The sequence below is a fragment of the Meles meles genome, chromosome 12 (genome assembly GCF_922984935.1).
Source record: "Meles meles chromosome 12, mMelMel3.1 paternal haplotype, whole genome shotgun sequence".
Taxonomy (NCBI): Eukaryota; Metazoa; Chordata; class Mammalia; order Carnivora; family Mustelidae; genus Meles; species Meles meles.
In genome coordinates this window covers 48,531,013-48,550,313 of record NC_060077.1, presented here as the reverse complement: position 1 = coordinate 48,550,313, position 19,301 = coordinate 48,531,013, and the positions used below count along the sequence as shown (strand labels likewise).

At 42.3% G+C, this 19,301-nt stretch overlaps 1 protein-coding gene across 3 annotated transcripts in view; it reads right to left on the bottom strand.

Annotated features, from left to right (window-relative positions):
• The window catches only part of LAMA3 (laminin subunit alpha 3), a 268,973-nt gene that overhangs the window by 29,963 nt on the left and 219,709 nt on the right, over positions 1–19,301 (bottom strand). For all 3 annotated transcript variants that reach the window (XM_046025313.1, XM_046025314.1, XM_046025315.1), the window contains 14 exons: positions 18,358–18,474; positions 17,574–17,728; positions 17,156–17,297; positions 16,240–16,342; positions 14,423–14,539; positions 14,149–14,328; positions 13,293–13,435; positions 9,489–9,659; positions 7,176–7,327; positions 6,857–7,019; positions 6,287–6,420; positions 5,336–5,480; positions 1,910–2,029; positions 1,398–1,540 (listed from right to left, as the gene is read on the bottom strand). In XM_046025313.1, coding sequence (XP_045881269.1) covers positions 1,398–1,540; positions 1,910–2,029; positions 5,336–5,480; positions 6,287–6,420; positions 6,857–7,019; positions 7,176–7,327; positions 9,489–9,659; positions 13,293–13,435; positions 14,149–14,328; positions 14,423–14,539; positions 16,240–16,342; positions 17,156–17,297; positions 17,574–17,728; positions 18,358–18,474 — 1,985 coding nt within the window. The remainder of the gene's footprint in view (positions 1–1,397; positions 1,541–1,909; positions 2,030–5,335; positions 5,481–6,286; positions 6,421–6,856; positions 7,020–7,175; positions 7,328–9,488; positions 9,660–13,292; positions 13,436–14,148; positions 14,329–14,422; positions 14,540–16,239; positions 16,343–17,155; positions 17,298–17,573; positions 17,729–18,357; positions 18,475–19,301) is intronic.

Below are 19,301 nucleotides of genomic sequence, written 5' to 3'. Positions count from 1 at the left end.
CACAGGAGTGCTGACTTCCTCAAGTCACATCACATCCACTTGAATAAAATCAAGATTATTGCTCATTCATCATAGCAATTCATTGTTGAATTGGTATGAGATCGATGATATTAAATATGGATACCACCTCTTTGATTCTCAATTTCTTTATCTTTCAAATTCAGAAGTTATGTTCCATGCAAGGTCCTTCCTAGTTCAGAAAATCTAAGGACTTCACTCCCAAATTTAAGCGCTGAGCTTTCTCACCTGCGTTTTTGTCTTTGAGGGCAACCTTAAGAACTTTAAAACAGTATTAGTTTGTCTTTAGTATAGATGGACAGATGCCCAAATATATAAGGATTCTTGAAGACAGACTACCTTTGTACAACACCTTATAAATCATACCTAGTACTCCTTCTAACTGATTTATAAATTAGAAAAAGGGTTAACTAGCCTCAGATCTTATATAAGAATAATCACAATCAAATAAGGTAAAAGGGCCCTTCACTCAGTCACGAGTCTGTACTAACCCTTCCAGAAAATTTTCTTCCCACACATTAACATAAGCTGTTTAAAAGCCTTTTTAGAGGGGCGCCTGGGTGGCTTAGTGGGTTAAAGCCTCTGCCTTCAGCTCAGGGCATGATCCCAGGGTCCTGGGATCAAGCCCTGCATCAGGCTCTCTGCTCAGCGCGAAGCCTGCCTCCCTGTCTCTCTCTGTCTGCCTCTCTGCCTACTTGTGATCTCCAGCTGTCAAATAAGTAAATAAGATCTTTGGGAAAAAAAGGCCTTTTTGGAGGATACAAACAAATTTAAATGTAAAAGTTATTTTAAAATGCATTCTCGAAGTAGCGTTGTTTTTTTCTCATTCAGATAGAGCTTCACTTCCTTTCCAATTAACTTAATTCATCCGTGTATTCATTATCCAAGAAGCAGTTATGCACCTGTTCTGTTGATAACACATAAGGGGCAGGTCACACAGACACACCTTACATTCTAGAGACACTTCCTGAAGGCAGCAACCCCAACTTTCAGTGCCTAGTGCTACTTGTCAGGCTGTGGAACTGCCATACTCTCCTATGCTACCGTTAGGGACCCCAGGGCCACAGCCTCTCTTCTTAACGGCAGCATTGTTAACACCAGCCTATTTCCTATGGTTTCTCTCTCCCTGAGAATTACACTTAGGGGTGACCCACAGTTCCTTCACTCTCCTTCTTTCAGGGGCCAGTCCCTTAATCCAGTGTTTACAATCTGTTTGACTCTGTTGGTTAACACTGTGAATACTGAAAAGTTAAACTTTTTGTTTTTGTTTCTTGCTAGATTTTAAAAAGGCAAACTAATCAGTAGCAATCATAACCATAACCACTCAGAGAGGTAACCTGCATCTTTGTTTGTTTTTTTTGAAAGAAACATCATCTTACCTTTCCCTGATTGAAATTGGAATTCCTCCCAGATAATATATGCTGAAATCAAATATGTCACCGTGAATTAGTGATGGTGGGGTCCCATGAAATCCCACATATATCGTCATGACTTTTCGGTCTTTTCCAATTTTGATCTGTATCTAAAATGAATGAGAGATGAGTCAGTAAGCAATGGGGAATTAAGGAATCCTATTCAACATGGGTCAGGGGTATTACGTTTTTATTTCCTTCAGATTGATTATACATGTGGTAGGAAGACTTTGAGCAGCAGCACTTCTGGATACAAATATAACATTGAAACATTGTAATAGAAATGTTTCATTTGAAATTAATCATGTCTTATATATCCCATACACATATTTCATGCCGAGGTACTCAGATTTTGAAAGGAGGGGTCCCTCCTCCTCTAACAAGTTAGTCTGGTAATAGAAAAATGTTCTGGGTGCTGACTTAATTTTAAAGGACTGAGGACATTTAATAATTCACGTGAAAAGAATGAAAAGATGTACCGAACATTCTTTTCCATTGTTGACAATCTGTGTAACTTCTTTTTCTTTCGGTGGCTCTGAATTCAGTTTGTATCGCACCAGGAGCTTGCCATCTTCTATATTTAGAGATATGAAGTGATCCTAGAGCACAGAGACAATGTACATTTACCAGAAGATTCCACAGAAGAAGACCTAGAGGGCTGGAACTCAAGTTACTCTCAAGTCAAAAGCCGCTCTCAGCCACAGCCCCCTCCTCAGTTAACAGGGACAACGGTGCTGTAATATCTAGCTGCCAGGATGGGCATGACGGGTAAGTGTTCTAAGTTGTGTTCCACATCGTGCCCAGTGCGGCACACCGGAAAGATGTAATACACGCAACTGTGATCATGATTTTGTTTCATACGATCCATAACCAGCAAGCACAAATGGGGCGGAAAAAGACACAGATGCCACTTGAAAAGATGACTGCCACATTTTGGAGAGCGGTATGGTGAATGAAACCCCCGACCTTTGCCACCCTCTGTTCGCTGGCTGCTCGCTGTCTCGGCCTCATTTGCTGCCTCATCTCCCTCCAGCCTCCCTCTTTCCATTTGAATGTAAGGGGTTCCTCGAGGTCCCACAGAGGAGCTCTTCTCTCCTCCCGCCCTCTCTTTGCCTCAAAGTCATAGTCACTTTTGCAGCCCCAACCCAGGTGTGGGCCCACGAAGCCCAGATGCTTCTCTCCAGCCTAGACTTGTCTTCTCAGAGCCAGGTCCGCACATCGGGTGACCTTATTGTTACGGCATGTGACTCATGGATCCCTCAAATTTGAATCCCACAAGCAGGGCTTGTGGTCTACATGCCTCTCGGTGGCCAAGCCTTTCTCTTCATCCTTCCCACTGCTCTCTCTCTTCCTTTCTCTCTCTCACCAGTAAGAACCTTGCTGAGCCAGCCACAACCCTACTAGGAGTCACTCTTAAACATTCCCCCCTTTCCCTTCCTGTCAAATCCTGTCAGTTCCCCCCATTTCTTAACTGTTTCTCCGTTTCATGCCACCCAGGGTCAGTCACACTTGTCTAGCCAGACTACACAGCAATAATGCCCCATCCTCCCCACGTCCGCTCTGTCCCTTCATGAACCCACTTGCCACTCTACAGCTAGGCCATTCTGTGGGAAATGCCAGCGTGAGCACATTATATTACCCTCCTTTGCTCTTGGGGGAAGCTCCGACTCCCCAGCACATGTTGTGAGGCCCTGATCTCCCCTTCAGCGTCTTCTGCCTCTCTTTGCTCCAGCCATGCGGGCCACCATTTTGTCCCTGAGCACTTCCTGCCCTTCCCACCTCCAGGCCTTATGTCCCTGTCCCCACAGGGATCACCTGTCTTCCCTGCCCCTCCAAATGCTGTCTTCTCTTCCCTCCAAGCCTCAGAGTACACATCCTTTTGCTCAAGTCTTTTATACATCTTCATTCACCTCAGACTTTTCCTCTATACCACTCAGGGACATTGTGATGAATTAATTAACCAATTAATGAGTACAGCTTTGTTAAATATTTGTCTCCCCTCTAGAATAGAAGGTCCTTGAAAGCAGTCACTGCATCCCTATCCCTGCGTAAAGCACATACTTGAAGCAGCCCTTTCCTTAGAAAGATATGCTGAGGAATGTGTGATGTAGGGCTTAAATGCTTATCCTTCCACAGCCCCTGAATAACAAGAAGGCTTCTCTTTGAAGTCTTTGGACAGAGTCCTTACATAAAAGTAACATCAGTCCATTGGGCGCCTGGGTGGCTCAGTGGGTTAAAGCCTCTGCCTTTGGCTCCAGTCATGATCCCAGAGTCCTGGGATCGAGCCCCACATCGGGCTCTCTGCTCAGTGGGGAGCCTGCTTCCTCCTCTCTCTCTGCCTGCCTCTTTGCCTATCTCTATCTGTCAAATAAATTTTTTTAAAAATCTTTAAAAAAAAGTAAAAGTAACATCAGTCCTTGTCTGGACCCCACATCTTGTCCTTGGGAACCAGTTAGCATTCATCACACTTGACAAAAGCCAAGCCACGTCGGCTCACTGAGTAAATGAGCCACTCTGCTCAACAGCGGTGCTCACAATCATTTTCCCTTATCTGGTTACTAAAGGCGCCATAAATTTTCTTCTAATATGAGTGGTACTTCTGGCTCTTGGTCTCCGAGAACTTCAAAAGGTAGTACAGAAGAAGACCGTGTTTAGGAAACAACCACCTGGCCCTGAAGATGCTGTGTGACTTCTCAGCTCCTTGAATTCTATTGGCAGGTCAGGACCTTCCCAAACCCTCAGAACTGGTTCAGCCTTAGAATCTCCAGAGGGTTAAGACCAGCCCCAGAGAGGAGAGTTGGAACAGGTCTGTGTCCCCACCCTGCAGGCAGAAGGGCCTGGTCAAATCCCAAGTTCCTTATCAATCCCATGGTCGCAGAGATCCCATGGGCTAATCCACATTTCTCCAGAAATGTTCCCTGTAGAGCAACCACAGAAGGCCCTACTGTTAGGACCAGTCACTCCAGACCCATCTCCGAGCAGATGGCGCTGTCCATCACTTATACACTTTGGATTTCTCCAAACTAGACTTAAGAATGGCCTCCAGAGGCGCGCCTAGGTGGCTCAGTGGGTTAAAGCCTCTGCCTTCAGCTCCGGTCATGATCCCAGGGTCCTGGGATTGAGCCCCATATAGGGCTCCATGCTCAGCGGGGAGCCTGCTTCCCTTCCTCTCTCTCTGCCTGCCTCTCTGCCTACTTGTGATCTCTGTCAAATAAATAAATAAAATCTTAAAAAAAAAAAAAGAATGGCCTCCAGAAACTTCAGTGGCTTAAAAACAGAAACGCTGGGTGCCTGGGTGGCTCAGTTGGTTAAGCGACTGCCTTTGGCCCAGGTCATGATCCTTGAGTCCTAGGATCGAGTCCTGCATCGGGCTCCCAGTTCCATGGGGAGTCTGCTTCTCCCTCTGACCTTCCCCCTCTCAAGCGCTCTCTCACTCTCTCTTTCTCAAATAAATAAAGAAAATCTTTAAAAACAAACAAACAAAAAAACAGAAAAGCTTCCAGGTCTTGGAAAGCCAAGGGTCAGGCTGAAAAGACATAATTCCACAGAGCCTGGCAAGAGCTGGACCAAGATGCAAACAGCAGGAAGTCAGTCTCTCAGACACCCTGGAAGGATGTCATGTGATTTCAGGCAGACTAAGTAGATTATCAGGCCGACTGTGGTTTTCGAAGAATACAAGTGACAATGGCATGTTTGGGTGGCATGTTCTCAAATTCCCAATTACTTGCCTCATTAAAGCACACATTCCCATTGCCAAAGAAAGCAGAATTAGACCAGGAGAAAAGATGCAGCTAACATTTGCACACTTTTTCAGATCTAGTTAGTTACTTATAATAACCCAGTTACCCCAAACTTGCTTAATTGAGTGGACATATTTGGTTATTTGGATGTCTGTTATAGAATACCTTGTTTTCTGCAAAGAACAGAAGTCCTCTATCCATGGTGGTCTGAATCGTCAGTCTAAAGTTTGGGATGGGAGCATTTGGTTTAGATGGAACTCGAGCATAGCCCGTCCCTTCAAAGTAATTTTTTTCTGACTCTTCCTTTCTCCTGTCAACATCAATGACCATACATTAGAACACAGCAGCAAAGGACCACCACTCAAGTGTGCTCTCTGAAAACCCAACAAAACCCATGCAATGTAGCTGTCATGATTTTATTCAAGAAGAAACATCTTTACAACATGAAAATAGCCAACTGTTTCTCCTGGGTGTGTGCTTAGGCTCTACGGTAATCAAACCCTAGCTCGAAAAACATAATCGTTAGGAATCCCCTTTGAAAATATCTCCTTAGGAAGATGTGGCCTAGCAGCTGAAGACAATGAAAAGTAAAAAATTATTAACTTGAAATATAACTTTATTTGGAGTAGCAGTTTGCCCAAATCCTTTTAACTATAGGGAAGGTCAGGAGCTTAAGATAGCAATTTCCAAATAGTTTCAGGTGTTAGAGTACCTAGAAAGTCATGGTACACTATGTGGACTAATATTTTTTTTTGAAACTTACAGTAAATGTGTAATTTGTGCCTGAATCAGGTGCCATCTAATATTGAATATTTTGTGGTAGAAGGCACCAAAATTTTAAGAAGGATTGATTTTTTTTCAAAAAAATCAAAAATTGAGAAAACTCTATCAATCTAATATTTTATGCAAATGAGGAAATTTTAGGGGTGGGCTAGCAGTATTGCATGCAATCATAATTTAAGATCTACTGGCCCAAAGCTTTTCATGACATCAAAAGCAATCTCATCGGCTCATTCCTTTATTACACATAATATAACTGCAAGTTACCAAAAATCATAGTTACAGAGACACTAGTTTCCAGGTGTTGTGTTGTTGCTGTTTGTTTGTTTGTTTTACCTTCTACAAGGCTCTACTTCCGTTGTGTTGAGATTGAAAGTTTGTTTGAAGTTGTACAAGCTCAGAACATTTTCATTGAGGTCATCTAACTCAATACAACCTTTGTATGGAGGGAAGCTCAGTCTAGCAGGAAGCTGAAAAAAAAAATGAAACAAAAAAATCGAATTCAACAAAGGACAATGATCAGGTTGGGCAAGAAATAGTATGAACCCATCACTTTTAACTGCCATTGTAACACAAGGTTAAGAATGTGGACCCTGGAGCCAGAGGTCCTGGTTTTGCTATTTACCAGCTGTCTGACATTGGACAAGTTATTAAACTACTCTGTCTCAGTTTCTTCATCCACAAAATGGAATGGTAATGATGCGTATTTAAATTCACAGACTTAAGTCTAGGTCACAGCACATAGGAAGTACTCAAAAACCGTTAGCTTTTATCACTAGACATGCTTTAAGAATATATAGTGAAATCCATTTTATATATAATGGATAATTGAAATAGAGACCTGAGGTCCTTATGCCAAATCACAATGTAGATATTTTCGCTCAGTGAAATAACATTTACACTTACTATGAAGTCAGGTGGGTAACCTCCAACATAAAATACAACATTTTCAGGATCCAGATTGAGGAGCGTGTGGCTGCTTCCACCACCCATTTCATGGAATTGGGATATTCCGGGTTTAATGGATGTGGCTTTTTTGGTGTAATTTAGACTTGCAAACTGATAAATTCTGTTTAAAAATAAATTTAAATTATATGTAAAAGTTATATAAACATTGAAGAAGTCAAAGCCAAGATACTGCAAGTGGGGTTTAGCAGCACATACACTGGGAGTTCCGTGAGTATCGATCAGATTAATAAACAGCAGTGGGCCATGGGACTGGTACCTCTGAAATTTCACCCGGTCCATAACCGCCTCCTGAGTTTCGCTCTTGGTCACGCTCTGGTCCACCTGGAGTTCCGACTCCTGTTCTCCCAGGTTGTAGACACACGAGAGCTTGCCGTCTATAACTGCCATGCCAATGTAGTCCTTGGAGGCCTGGGGACATCAAGGCCACCTCAGAACACTTTGCACACACACTGTTCCTCTCAACTTCCCATCCCGAGAGAGTGCATTTCAAATAACTAAAGGGTTTTCCACAGTACGCCTTGGCCAGACAGAATGAATGAGGTACCTCTTTGTACAGAATAATACAGACAAAACAATTAATAATGTCTGCACTGTATTTGCTCCCAGATTATTGCACTCAGATTCATTCCCCCTTTCACTTAATCTGCAAATATTTGCCAAGCACTTGCCACTAAGATGAACTAGATAAAGAATCAGGTCTCCATTAGATTTTAGTCCAGAAATAAGCCATTTTTGTTCTCCCTGTACCACATAATGATCTCTTAACACTTTGTGCATGCCTCTGTTATAACATCTAGAACCCTCTGTTATCACGTGAGGTCAGTTACATATGTATCTTTCTTCTCTGTTAGAATACGAGCACCTGAAGGTACACATGGCGTTTTAAAGTTGTGGTAAAATATACATAACATGAAATTTACATCCAAGAAACAAATTTCTGTTTATCATAAATACAGGGTGGGATGCCTTGCAGGGAGATGGTATAAATTTGTTGAAGGAATAAAGTAATGTGCATTTTGTCAAAATACACAGCAGAAAGTCATGTCCTAAGAAAGCTACAAATAAAGAACCAACACTTTAAAGCATTAGAGAGTGATTAATAATAGTGTCAATTTTAGGAATCTTTAACACCCACATACACAAATGATAGCCAATTACTTCCTAATTGGCCAGAATTTTCCAGAACCATGTTTCAGACATTTTTTTTTCTTACCCATTATATCTTAATGCAGTCAGCAATTACCTTTTCCTCTGACACTTAAGTTGAAGAAGTGTATTTTAAGAGTAGGAACTGAAGGCTACAATGAACTGGTCAAATGAACTGGTGCCTGGGTAAGGCTCAGTCGGTTGAGCGTTGGACTCTTAGTTTTGACTCAGGTCGTGACCTCAGGGTCGTGAGATCAAGCCCTGTGTTGTGCTCTGCACTGGCAGTGGAGGCTGCTTGAGATTCTCTCTCTCCCTCTCCCTCTTCCCCACTCCCCTGCTCACTCTCTCTCTCTCTCAGAAAAAAAAGAAAGTGAAGTGGTCACAATGCTTGTAACAGTAGTGGTTTAAATAACTGAGAATGAGAAAGAGTAGAGCAACTGCGTGCCTTATTAATGAGGCAGGAGAGGCTTCATTCCACTTCAGCCCTCATCCACAGAGGGTCCCACCCCTGCCCACTTGGGGAAGGGTCTGCAGCTGGGCATTCTGAGGGGGAGGGCAGGGTCACGATTTTGTGAGGAATAACCACTGCTGGTTTCCATGAAGCCTTGATATTGCTGCCCTGGTTGTTTAGGGAGGGGTGCTGAACTTTAACCCCTGGTGTGCCTGTGCTCATGTGTATACACACACGTGTCACGTGCTGAGCCCATTGGGCATGTTACACTATTTTTACCAAAATGCATCTATCTATAAACTGTAACTAGTCTTATTTATCATGTTTTAAATATTTTATCTCCATCAGATAAGGCCAACAGATAACAATCTGCAACAGATAACAATCTGCCCCTTGTGATGCCATCAGAGGGGGTGGAGTCTGTTGACATACCAGTGGGATTTCTTCCTGCTGTGCCAATGGCAATGACACGTTTGAGACATGCGTCTCAAAAACCATATTCTTTTGGGCCACAATTCAACCCACAAAGATGATGGTGGGTTGGTGATGGCGGCACGGTCACCCCGACCACATTCCAGGGGAAGCCTGCTGCTGTGTCGTGTGGACACTTAACAGCCCTATGGAGAGGACCATGTGGCATGAAAAATCCCTCCTACCAACAGCCAGTGCTAACTCACAAGGCATGTGAGTGAGCCAAACTGAAAGCTAATCTCTAGCCCCTGTCAAGCCTTCAGATGACTGCAGCCCCAGCCAACACCTTGCCAGACACCTCATGAGAGCCCCTGAATAAAGCCATCTGGCTAAGCCATTCTTGAACATCATACCATAGAAACGGTGTGAAATAATAAATTTTTACTATTGCTTTGGGCCACTAAATTTGTTGGTCATGCAGCAAATATATAAACAATATTAAAAAAAAATCCTCAGGCCATATTGTTCTAAAAACAAGAGAAATGTTGAAGGAATACGTACATCTTTATTTCCAAGGTACATCACAAACATACTCTCTGTCTTCCCATATTCTCCTGAGTCAGGTCTTTGGAGAAACAAAGAAAGAGATGTGTATCCTTTCAAGTCTTCTAGGTCATTTGGCACCCGGACTTCAACTCCAGATTTACCATTGAACCTCATGGGGACAGCGACCTGTGAGGGAAAAGATCTATGTCATTAAAGATTCTTCTGTGAGGAAAGGGGGTATGCTCAGAGGGCCAGCCTGGGACTCTGCCACGACTCCTTTCAGCTCTACACCAGCATTTCCCGGTTGTTCTGATAAAGGGCAAAGGAGTTTGCGTATCTCCTAGATCTGGCTTATAACACTCATGTAGCTGTTTCAGGAGCTGGGTAACAAAGCATTCATGTTCTTCCTGTTTGCCAGTCAGGGGTCTTTGAGAAGTGCGTCTAGTTCTCTGCACCAGACATGATAATCCTTATTATAATCATAACATAATTATGCTGCAGCCCTAGAAGGTTTTTGTATAGATGACCTAACACGTATGGAAGCACTTAGCATGGTGCCTGGTGTGTTGTAGATATATAACACATCAAAAATATTTTTAAAATAAATTCTTTAAGGAATCATTCCCCATTAATATATTACATGTTATGGTTGCATTTATTATAGGCATTCGCTCCTTAAAAATGAATGCATCAGGGCTCTCTAAAACAGTGCTTCTCAAACTCAGTTGGTGAAGGATCATTTTTTTCCCCCCTCTCTAATCTGCCCTGGACCAATACATTTGTAAATATATTAAAAATGAGATTATTAGAGAAATGAAATAAAGAAGGTATGCAAAATACACACCTACTATCCCAAGCTTGAATTTTGAGGCAATTCAAATTATTAAAAGTTTTTAGATATAATACCTTCAGCTTTATATTTATATATAATGAACCAATAACAAAATTTCTCTGATGAGTGCTGGTCTGTGGACCAGCTTGGGTAGATGGCATTCAAACACAGAAAATAAATATTCCTTAATAATCTAAAGAATAAGACTCCTGGAATGATACCTACACCAACTATATCTTATCTACCAAGCATTTAAGTATTTATGGAAAACCTGGTTTATGCAAGGTATTATGTTGGAATAACATACTTAGCAGTAGTGTGGGCTGTCATTTCTCAAGTGTGCTTGGACTGAGCACCCCTCACCCACTTTACAGGCTCATTTTATGCCTCTATGTCTCCTCCCCTCTGCCCTCCAGTCTACCCAGCCACATCCTGACTCTTTCCTGGCATGCCCTTTGTCACCTGGAAAAGTCTCAGTCTTTTAAATTTTTTTAATTAAGAAACCATTTCATGTATACATAAAATGATGTAAAATATATCTATATATTCATTACATTCTTCATAAGTTAAACATAAGTGGTATAATTGAAGCTCCTTGCATCTCTCAGCTTGTCCCCATTCCCCTCTCCCATCTCAGAGGCCTTCACAACCTTAATGTAGATTCCTATGCATAGTCCACACATGTTGCACTATTTTTACCAAAATGCATCTATCTATAAACTGTAATTAGTCTTATTTCTCATGTTTTAAATATTTTAATATAAATGGCGTCTCTACACACTCATCTACAACTTGCTTTCTTGGCCTCCCTCTGTTTGTAGATTTATCTATGTTGACACACCTATTGGCTCTAGCTCATTTACATTTATTGTGGTATGCATACATTGATCACATTGTATACATTGTATACATTTGTAAACATCTACCACAGTTTTAGCCATCTCCTATTGATGAACATTTGGCTTTTTTTCCAATTATTTTTTGTGATGACAAGTTGTGTCACATTGAACATTCTTCTACATGTCCCTTAGTATCATTCTGAGACTCTCCAGGTAGAAAAGAGTGTTGTCAAGACCTGCTCAACACAGCTTTATCCAGCTTCTTAGTCTGCATACCAGCTGCAGCACTTAGCAGCTGGTGAGTAACCTGAGGCCAGGACTATGGCTTCCTAATGTCTCTTTCCTGGGTACCCAGGAGAGTGCCACAAAACCCAAGTGCTGAAAAGTGCTGGCTTATTTTTAAGTTGTCTTTTATTATTTTCCACTTACATGGTACTATTAGCCAGGACCTATTTTACATTACATAGTTTAATCTTAAAAATCTCATGGGGGGGCGCGCCTGGGTGGCTCAGTGGTTTGAAGCCTCTGCCTTCAGCTCAGGTCATGATTCCAGGGACCTGGGATCAAGCCCCGCATGGGGCTCTCCGCTCAGTGGGGAGCCTGCTTCTCCCCTTCTCTCTGCCTGGTGCTCTGCCTACTTGTGACTTCTGTCTGTCAAATAAATAAATAAACTCTTAAAAAAAAAACAAAACTCATGGGGGCCGTCTTATTATGTACCCTCCTCTACAGATGAAATAAATGAGGCACAGAGTGGTGAAGTGGCTGGCCCAAGGTCCAACAGCTCATAAGTGACAGAGCTAGGATCAAAACCAAGGCACTCTGGTTTGGTTAACAAGCTCTTAACCACAGTATTATTATACGCTTCAATTTTGTTGTACAAATTTGTTGTACAAAATGAACATAGAAGGGCAAAAGCTAGAAACATACTATTTCTCATTTGGTTTTATAAAGCATGAAGTGTGAGAAAGTAGTGTCTTCCAACTGTTCCTTATGCTCTTTGTTTTTCTACAAAAATAAGAGGTTTTTGTTTTGTTTTGTTTTTTAAGATTTTATTCATTTAGGGGCACCTGGGTGGCTCAGTGGGTTAAAGCCTCTGCCTTTGGCTCAGGTCATGATCCCAGTGTCCTGGGATTGAGCTCCGCATCAGGCTCTCTGCTAGGCAGGGAACCTGCTTCCTGTCTCTCTCTCTGCCTGCCTCTCTGCCTACTTGTGATCTCTGTCTGTTAAATAAATAAAATCTTTAAAAAAAAAGATTTTATTCATTTATTTGACAGAGAGAGGGAGAGCACAAGCAGGAGGAGTGGCAGGCAGAGGGACAGGGAGAAGCAGGATCCCTGAGGAGTGCAGAGCCTGATGTGGGGCTCCATCCCAGGACTCTGGGATCATGACCTGAGCGGAAGGCAGACACTTAACCTACTGAGCTACCCAGGAACCCCCCTGCTAAAGGCTTTACGTTGGGAGTTCTTCTCTTTTCCCAGACGTTAGGACTCAAAAGAAGTAATAGTGAGTCTTGGAATCAACCACAGTGTCCTTAGGGCTGTGATACTCTGACTTGGTTTCTCGACCCTCTGTCTCCAAATATCTCACAAGGGGGTGGATGAAAAATGTAAGCTGTTTCATTAATATTGATTTAGGACAAAACAAATTCTTGAGAGAGAAGTGTCAGTAATTCAGGTAAATACTGTCAGGTTTAAACGAGAAAGGCTGATGAATTTGTGTTCCAGTGAAGAAAACCTACTATAATCCTTTGTCCTCAGTAAAGGCGGATTCTACAACTTTCAAGTTATAATAAGAAAGTAGGATCTGTGCAATATCACATCAGCACATTCTGATGATAGAAGCCTTACTTGAACTTGCAATAACACTTCACTAATGGGGTCTGGAGAACCCTTCATCCCGCCTGCATAAACTCAGTGGGGAAGAAACTGCTTCAGGTCCCTGACATACCAGATCATTTAGGGCATGAAGGTAATGTGTGCTTTTGAAGGTTGACAGGAGAAAGTCAACTTTCACATTCCAAACAACCAAAGAATTAGAACAAGAAAGACAATCAGTTCATGTGTAAACAAATGTCTTCTCTTTCTTGGTGAAAGTGGTAACTTCTCAAAGATGAAGCCTTAGTGCCTGGTGATGTGGGGACACACCTACCTTATTTGCAGCATCTCTGGCCTGCTGAATTAGCTCCCGGATACGGTCCACATTATCAGAGATGTTGCCTAGTGGCAACAGCTGTTCGTTGATACTTTCAATCTTGCTCAAAAGATCAGGCAGTTTATTGGTTAATTTCTTTACTGTTGGTGAGACGACAACACAAATTTATAAATTGTGAGTTGAGAAAAGGTTAAATACAGATTTTCTCATTGACAATATTTGTCAAGTGTTACGTTTGGTCCCCAAATATTGGATAGGATGACTCGGAGTCAGGTAATACCTTCCCTAAATACATCATGGATTTATACCTACAATCTAGTTATCAAATCATCTTTCTTGACTACTACAGAAGAAAATAAATCTCTGTTTTTTGATCCTTAATATCAATTATAACTTAATACCTCATGATTAAGGGATCTGTATCTCTACTCTATAAAAGGAAAATCAATAACAATGTTAATGGATTAAAAATATCTTACCTAATCTAATTAATAGAATACCCATATTTTTGAATGTATTATGTGAAACTACTTTCTAATATTTTTTAAAAGATTTTATTTATTTATTTGACAGAGATCACAAGCAGAGAGGCAGGCAGAGAGAGAGAAGGGGAAGTGGACTCCTCGCCAAGCAGAGAGCCCGACATGGGGCTCAATACCAGGACCCTGAGACCGTGACCTGAGCCAAAGGCAAGAGGCTCGACCCACTGAGCCACCCAGGTGCCCCACTTTCTAATATTTTATTTTTAATTTCTAATTTTGGGCTTTACCAGGGAAGAATTTAAATAAATCAACCAAAGCACATATCAATGCACAAAATGGGTAAGATGTCCTGGCCAAAGGACGCCTGATACCTGAGTTATCTGCATCGGTGAGAGCCTTGTTGAAGTCTTCACGCTGCGTGCTCCCATACGTATCCTTAATTCTTGTCACATCTGCCTGAATGGGGCCGAGCCCATCTAGCACCTCATTTGTGATGTCGTTGGCATTTCTGACCATGCTCTTTGCACTACTGATCATACCACTGACGTCATCTAATGCACACACAGAGGGAGGTTTAAGGATCTGAAATGGTCGAAAAAAAGAAGCCAAGGACAGGGTAGGGGCGGGGGGTAGGGAGATACTGACCTCTCTGTATCCCACGAAGGTCGTCACGGATGGCGGTAATATTGGTGTCAATCAACCCTTTCTGAACTGTTAAAACTTTCAGAGTCTGTTGTAGGTTGTTGAGAGCAGGGCTGATTTCTACAATCAAACAAAGCATCAGGAGGCAATTACATATGGTTTTTGATCTTCCATTGGTATTGGTGGCGCCTGAAGTAGCCAGCAGTGGCAGAGCAGTGAGCAGGTGTGCATCTCAGAGATACCCACTATAGATGCCTAGACCCACAGCTCCAGGGGACTCTGATTACAGAGGCCAGGAGTCATTCCCAAGCCTGTGGTATCAGGCTCCTCAGAAGAAGTGGAGAGGCTTAATCTTTTAAGGGAAGTCTAACTTCCCCTCTGCTCGGGGCAAATGTCTCTGCTTAGTGTAGGAAAAAGAGGTGACTGTCCTATTCACTGCTGTGTCACAGTGCATTGTCTGGCACCAGTCTGAGCTTGATATTAGGGCATACTTATTGAATGAATGAATGAATGAATAATGCAGAAAGGATGCCTCTTCCGTCAGAATATAATAAAGAAGTGCCATTGAGAGAGCCTTATCCAAGCAAATAGACACACAAAGCAGGCTTTGTTTGTTTCCGGACTGACACATTTAAAGCCATTTAGTGAAAGGGAAGGAGTTCACAGACATTTCTAGCTGATAATATTGCCATCTGGGGTCATGGGAAATGACCAGTGAATGCTTGAAGAACCAAGTGATGACATATGGTTTAAATTGTGATTCTAGGACTGATTTAAATAACAATGTAGACAAATACCACACAATCTCTCTTGTATGTGGACTCTAGAAACACGCTCAAAACAAAAACAACAAGCTCACAGATACAGGGAACATATTAGGGGCTGTCTGTACCTAGCGGTGGGGTTGGGAAAAATGGGTGCAGGGGATCAAAAGGTAAAAAGAAGCAATCGAGCTGGTACAAAACAAAAGAAAAAATACCGATGTCTTAGTATCCTAATCCTATTTAAAACCAAACCTCACCTCTTAGCTCGGATTTCATAAAGGGAAGAGATGTTATACCAGGAAATCTTAATTCCTGCAATGTGCTAAGCAAATCATTCTATGTCACTACATATTTTTTGATGTAATTTTTCATGTATTGGGGTTTTTTTTTAATAAAAAAAAGATAAATACATTTATTTACTGTCAGAAGGCATCTAATCACTAAACTGACTAAGATGACTTCTTGGCCATGAAGGAACAAGAGAGACCAGAGAAAAATCAAGAGAGCATTTTCAGAACACTGGAATCTGGTAAGATTGAGATGGTTTAATTGTTTCATAAAAAAAAAAATTAAGCAAATGGGAACTTTTCAAAGATAAAATTTATGATTCAAAAATTCTCATGCTTCACAGGGGTAGTAATTTTGGTACTTTTACCTACTAAGACTCTAGGACTTAAGAAACTTTGAAGCCCCAGGGACCTGGAATTATTATCTGGGCCTTCAATGAGAAACCAGCCTGCACGTTGTGTACATCTCCAATGTCACGGTCACCTCTGGATTAAATGAAATAGGCCCTCAAGTCCTGGTCCAAAGAGACCTGCCACCTTTAAAATTTATATATACTCATGAGGTTCTAGTTAACTTAGTACATGTGAGAATGTTGGGTAAAAACATCAAATCTATAAAACAGACCTTGGATTTACAAGGTATCATCTACATTGACACTGAGATTCCAGGAGAGCATTTGCTTCTAGAATTTGCTACTTCTCCTGGTCTTATAGGTCATTCTCAAGCCCTTGGCTAGCCCAGCCACCCCCTACCCACCAACCCTAATACCTTGCTGCAGCTGCTTCTGTGTTATCTTGGCTTCCTTCAAGAGTTTATCACTGTCAGAACTCAGGGTTTTTGCTTTTCCTGGAAGATCTTCCTTTATCACTGTCTGAAAGCAAAGCATTCATCAGCCTCCAGCATGTGGCACACGGTAGGAAATGCAGAGGGAGATTTTCATCCTACTCTGAAAAGTCTTACTTCAGTGTTTAAAGCATGAGGTTCAAAGGTGTGAAGGAAGTTTAAAAAAAAAAACTGTTTCTTAAAAGATACAGTTAGGGCTGTAGGGAGATAGAGAACTCAAGGCTTAGCAAAGCAGACCTCTCCCTGGTGACAGACTGACAAATTACATAACACCTGTTTCATTTTTCTCCCTGTCCGCACAATAGCCTCTTCAATAACTGAGACAGGACTGAATTGCTTTTGGGTGTTCAATATTTGGGAGAGAAACGTCTTTAACCTTCCAAGGAGGCCTGTCTCCTAATTCTCTGATGTCTAATATTCTGTTCTTTATTTTTAGGTATAGGAATATTATCTGGTGCAGAGAAGGTCCCATAGGATGCTAAGACATGCCTAGGTGTGAAGACAAATAACGGGAAATAAATGATCACCATACTGTACATAAAATCTCTCTCTTCCTTGGGAAATGTCAGTACTTAATCACAGCCTAAATCGTTCCTAGAAAGGGGCAGGATATATCACTCATCTTGGTTCAACACTGACAATCGGTGTAATTTCCATTTGGTTTTATAAATGGTTTTCTCAGCTGTGCAGCACAGATCAAGACCGTCAAGTGAAATACAGAAATGGCCCACATCTAGAGCAAGTTCACATCTGTTCTACACAACGAATTCTGATTTACAATAATGCTTGTTTATATTTCTCGGTGCATACAAAAAGAAAGGGTCCCAGAGCAGGTGCCCACCTGGAGTGCAGACTCGGACGCGCTGGTGGCCTTATTGGCGGCGTCCTCAGCCGCTTTGATGGCGTTGAGAATGTTCTCATAGGCGGTGGCGGCGTCCACTGCACAGCGCACCAGCTCATTCCCGCTGGTGTTCCTTTTGATCCTGGAAGACAGTGCAGGCGAAGGGCTCCAGCAGTCCCCACTGCTTGCAGCTGAGGCCCTCTCCACTCGCCCCTTTCCCCAGCTTCCCTGATTCATTAGGCAAATGGAAGACCAGAGTGGCCAGTGCACACATCTGGGAGTCAAACCCCTGTTGCAGGTGGGATTGGGTCCTGGGTCCTGGGCCCCACCCTCCACCCTGTTCTGGAGACCAGTTGTCCGGCAGGCTTGCACACTAGGCTCCAACTCCCCGTTCAGTTAGACCTCGGAGCTCACTCACTCCTCCAGCTGCTTCGCCAGCTCCTGCAAAGACTGCGCATGCGCTTCTGCCTCTACCACCAGGGACGCTTTGCTGGCCGACCGGGAAAGTTCTCTCACTTTGTCACTTAGCCTGTGTCTTTCTTCCTTTATAGTGGCAGCTGACTTTTCATATTCCTATGTGTCCAGGTAAACAGAGACAGTGTCAACTGAAGCAAACAATGTATATTCCATTTTCTTAAACTCTCATAAACTTCAGGCTCCCGGGATGCATTACTTCCGCAGTGGTACTGATAGATTTCCAACTTTTCCCAACTTTGGAACTTTTTTCTTATGGTGGATACCCACTTTGATAAGTTTTATAAAAGCACACTGTTATCATTAGGGTAAAGTTGTACTGAACCAAACCCTTTCTTTTTCTGATTTAAAAGTAGCGGTTATAAAAGATATTTTCCAAATACCCATTGGGCTGCTAATGGGGGTCAACCTTTGATCAGTCCTAGATGGGCCCCGCTAATAATAAAAGTAGGCTTGATATTTTAAAAACAGCATTCTAATTTTGTTTCGTTTTCACAAAAGCAACCTTTGCTTGCTGTGGGCTAATTAGGTGATAGGACAAGACACAGGGAAGACCCATCACTGGCACCCTAGCACCCCAAAGGGGCAGCACAGTAAACATTTTGGCTTATTTCCTTCCATCTAAATGACATAGATTGCAGAAAAAACACAGGTTAGCCCATATTCTAGATTCCTCGTATACGATCTGAATGTTTTTTCAGTTTTCTGGAGAACCAGTTTGTCTCTACCTCCTGGCTTTCCCCCATCTGCTGCAAGAGCACTTTGGTCTGCAGTAAGGAAGAGTCCGCCGTGGCTAGGTACTTGGACAAATCACTCCGCAGGGAATTCATTTCTTGGACTTGTGTCTGGAGAGAAAAAAAGAATATCTGCTTGAACAACATGATATGTTATCAGAAGGCAGAGGCATAGTCATTGGGACTGCAGCAGGGAAGTAATTTCAGAGCTTCTCTTGAACTTAAAGATCATCTAGTCAACTACAGAGTGAGGGGAAATCAGTTCACTTTGCTGTGTGGGTGTGTTGTCATGGTTTCCTCAAACTCTATGCCAGGAAAACAACAGTTAGCACTGGGAAAGAAGCTTTCTATCCCATCAGTGACTGGGCCAATGAGGTGAGTTAGCTCTGCTTTGTGAAGCAGAACAAGGGATTTTCACTAAACAAATCAGCACCAACCATCACCATCCTCTATGTGCCAGGTCCCATGAGGACACACACGTGCTTCAAAGTCCTCAACAGGAGAGCACACAGGACCTGGGGAGGCCAGGCAAGGAGCCACCAAAGCTCCAAGACAAAATTGGATCATGCTCCATCATCATCCGTGACACTGGCGTCATCAGTGACTTCCAATAGCAAAGTCACTGTCTAAAGAGTTTTCGGGAGTTAAGCATATTGTCATCTACTAAGATATTATTTATTTTCCTTTAACAAATTCTTCTTGTTGGGGCTCAGTGTTACTTCCCTCTGATCTTACTGTCATTTTATAAGGCCACAAGCTCGTGTTGCTGTCTCAGCATACAATGTGCACCACTGAAAAAACACAAGTACTATGAAATCTTGCCCTCCAAACCCTGTCTCTGCAGCTCCTGCATGAGGCCTATATTTTAATCTATTTCCTATAATGCAGATAATGGCTTAAAATGCCTTTGCCAGTGATTATGATAATGAGGTTTACCC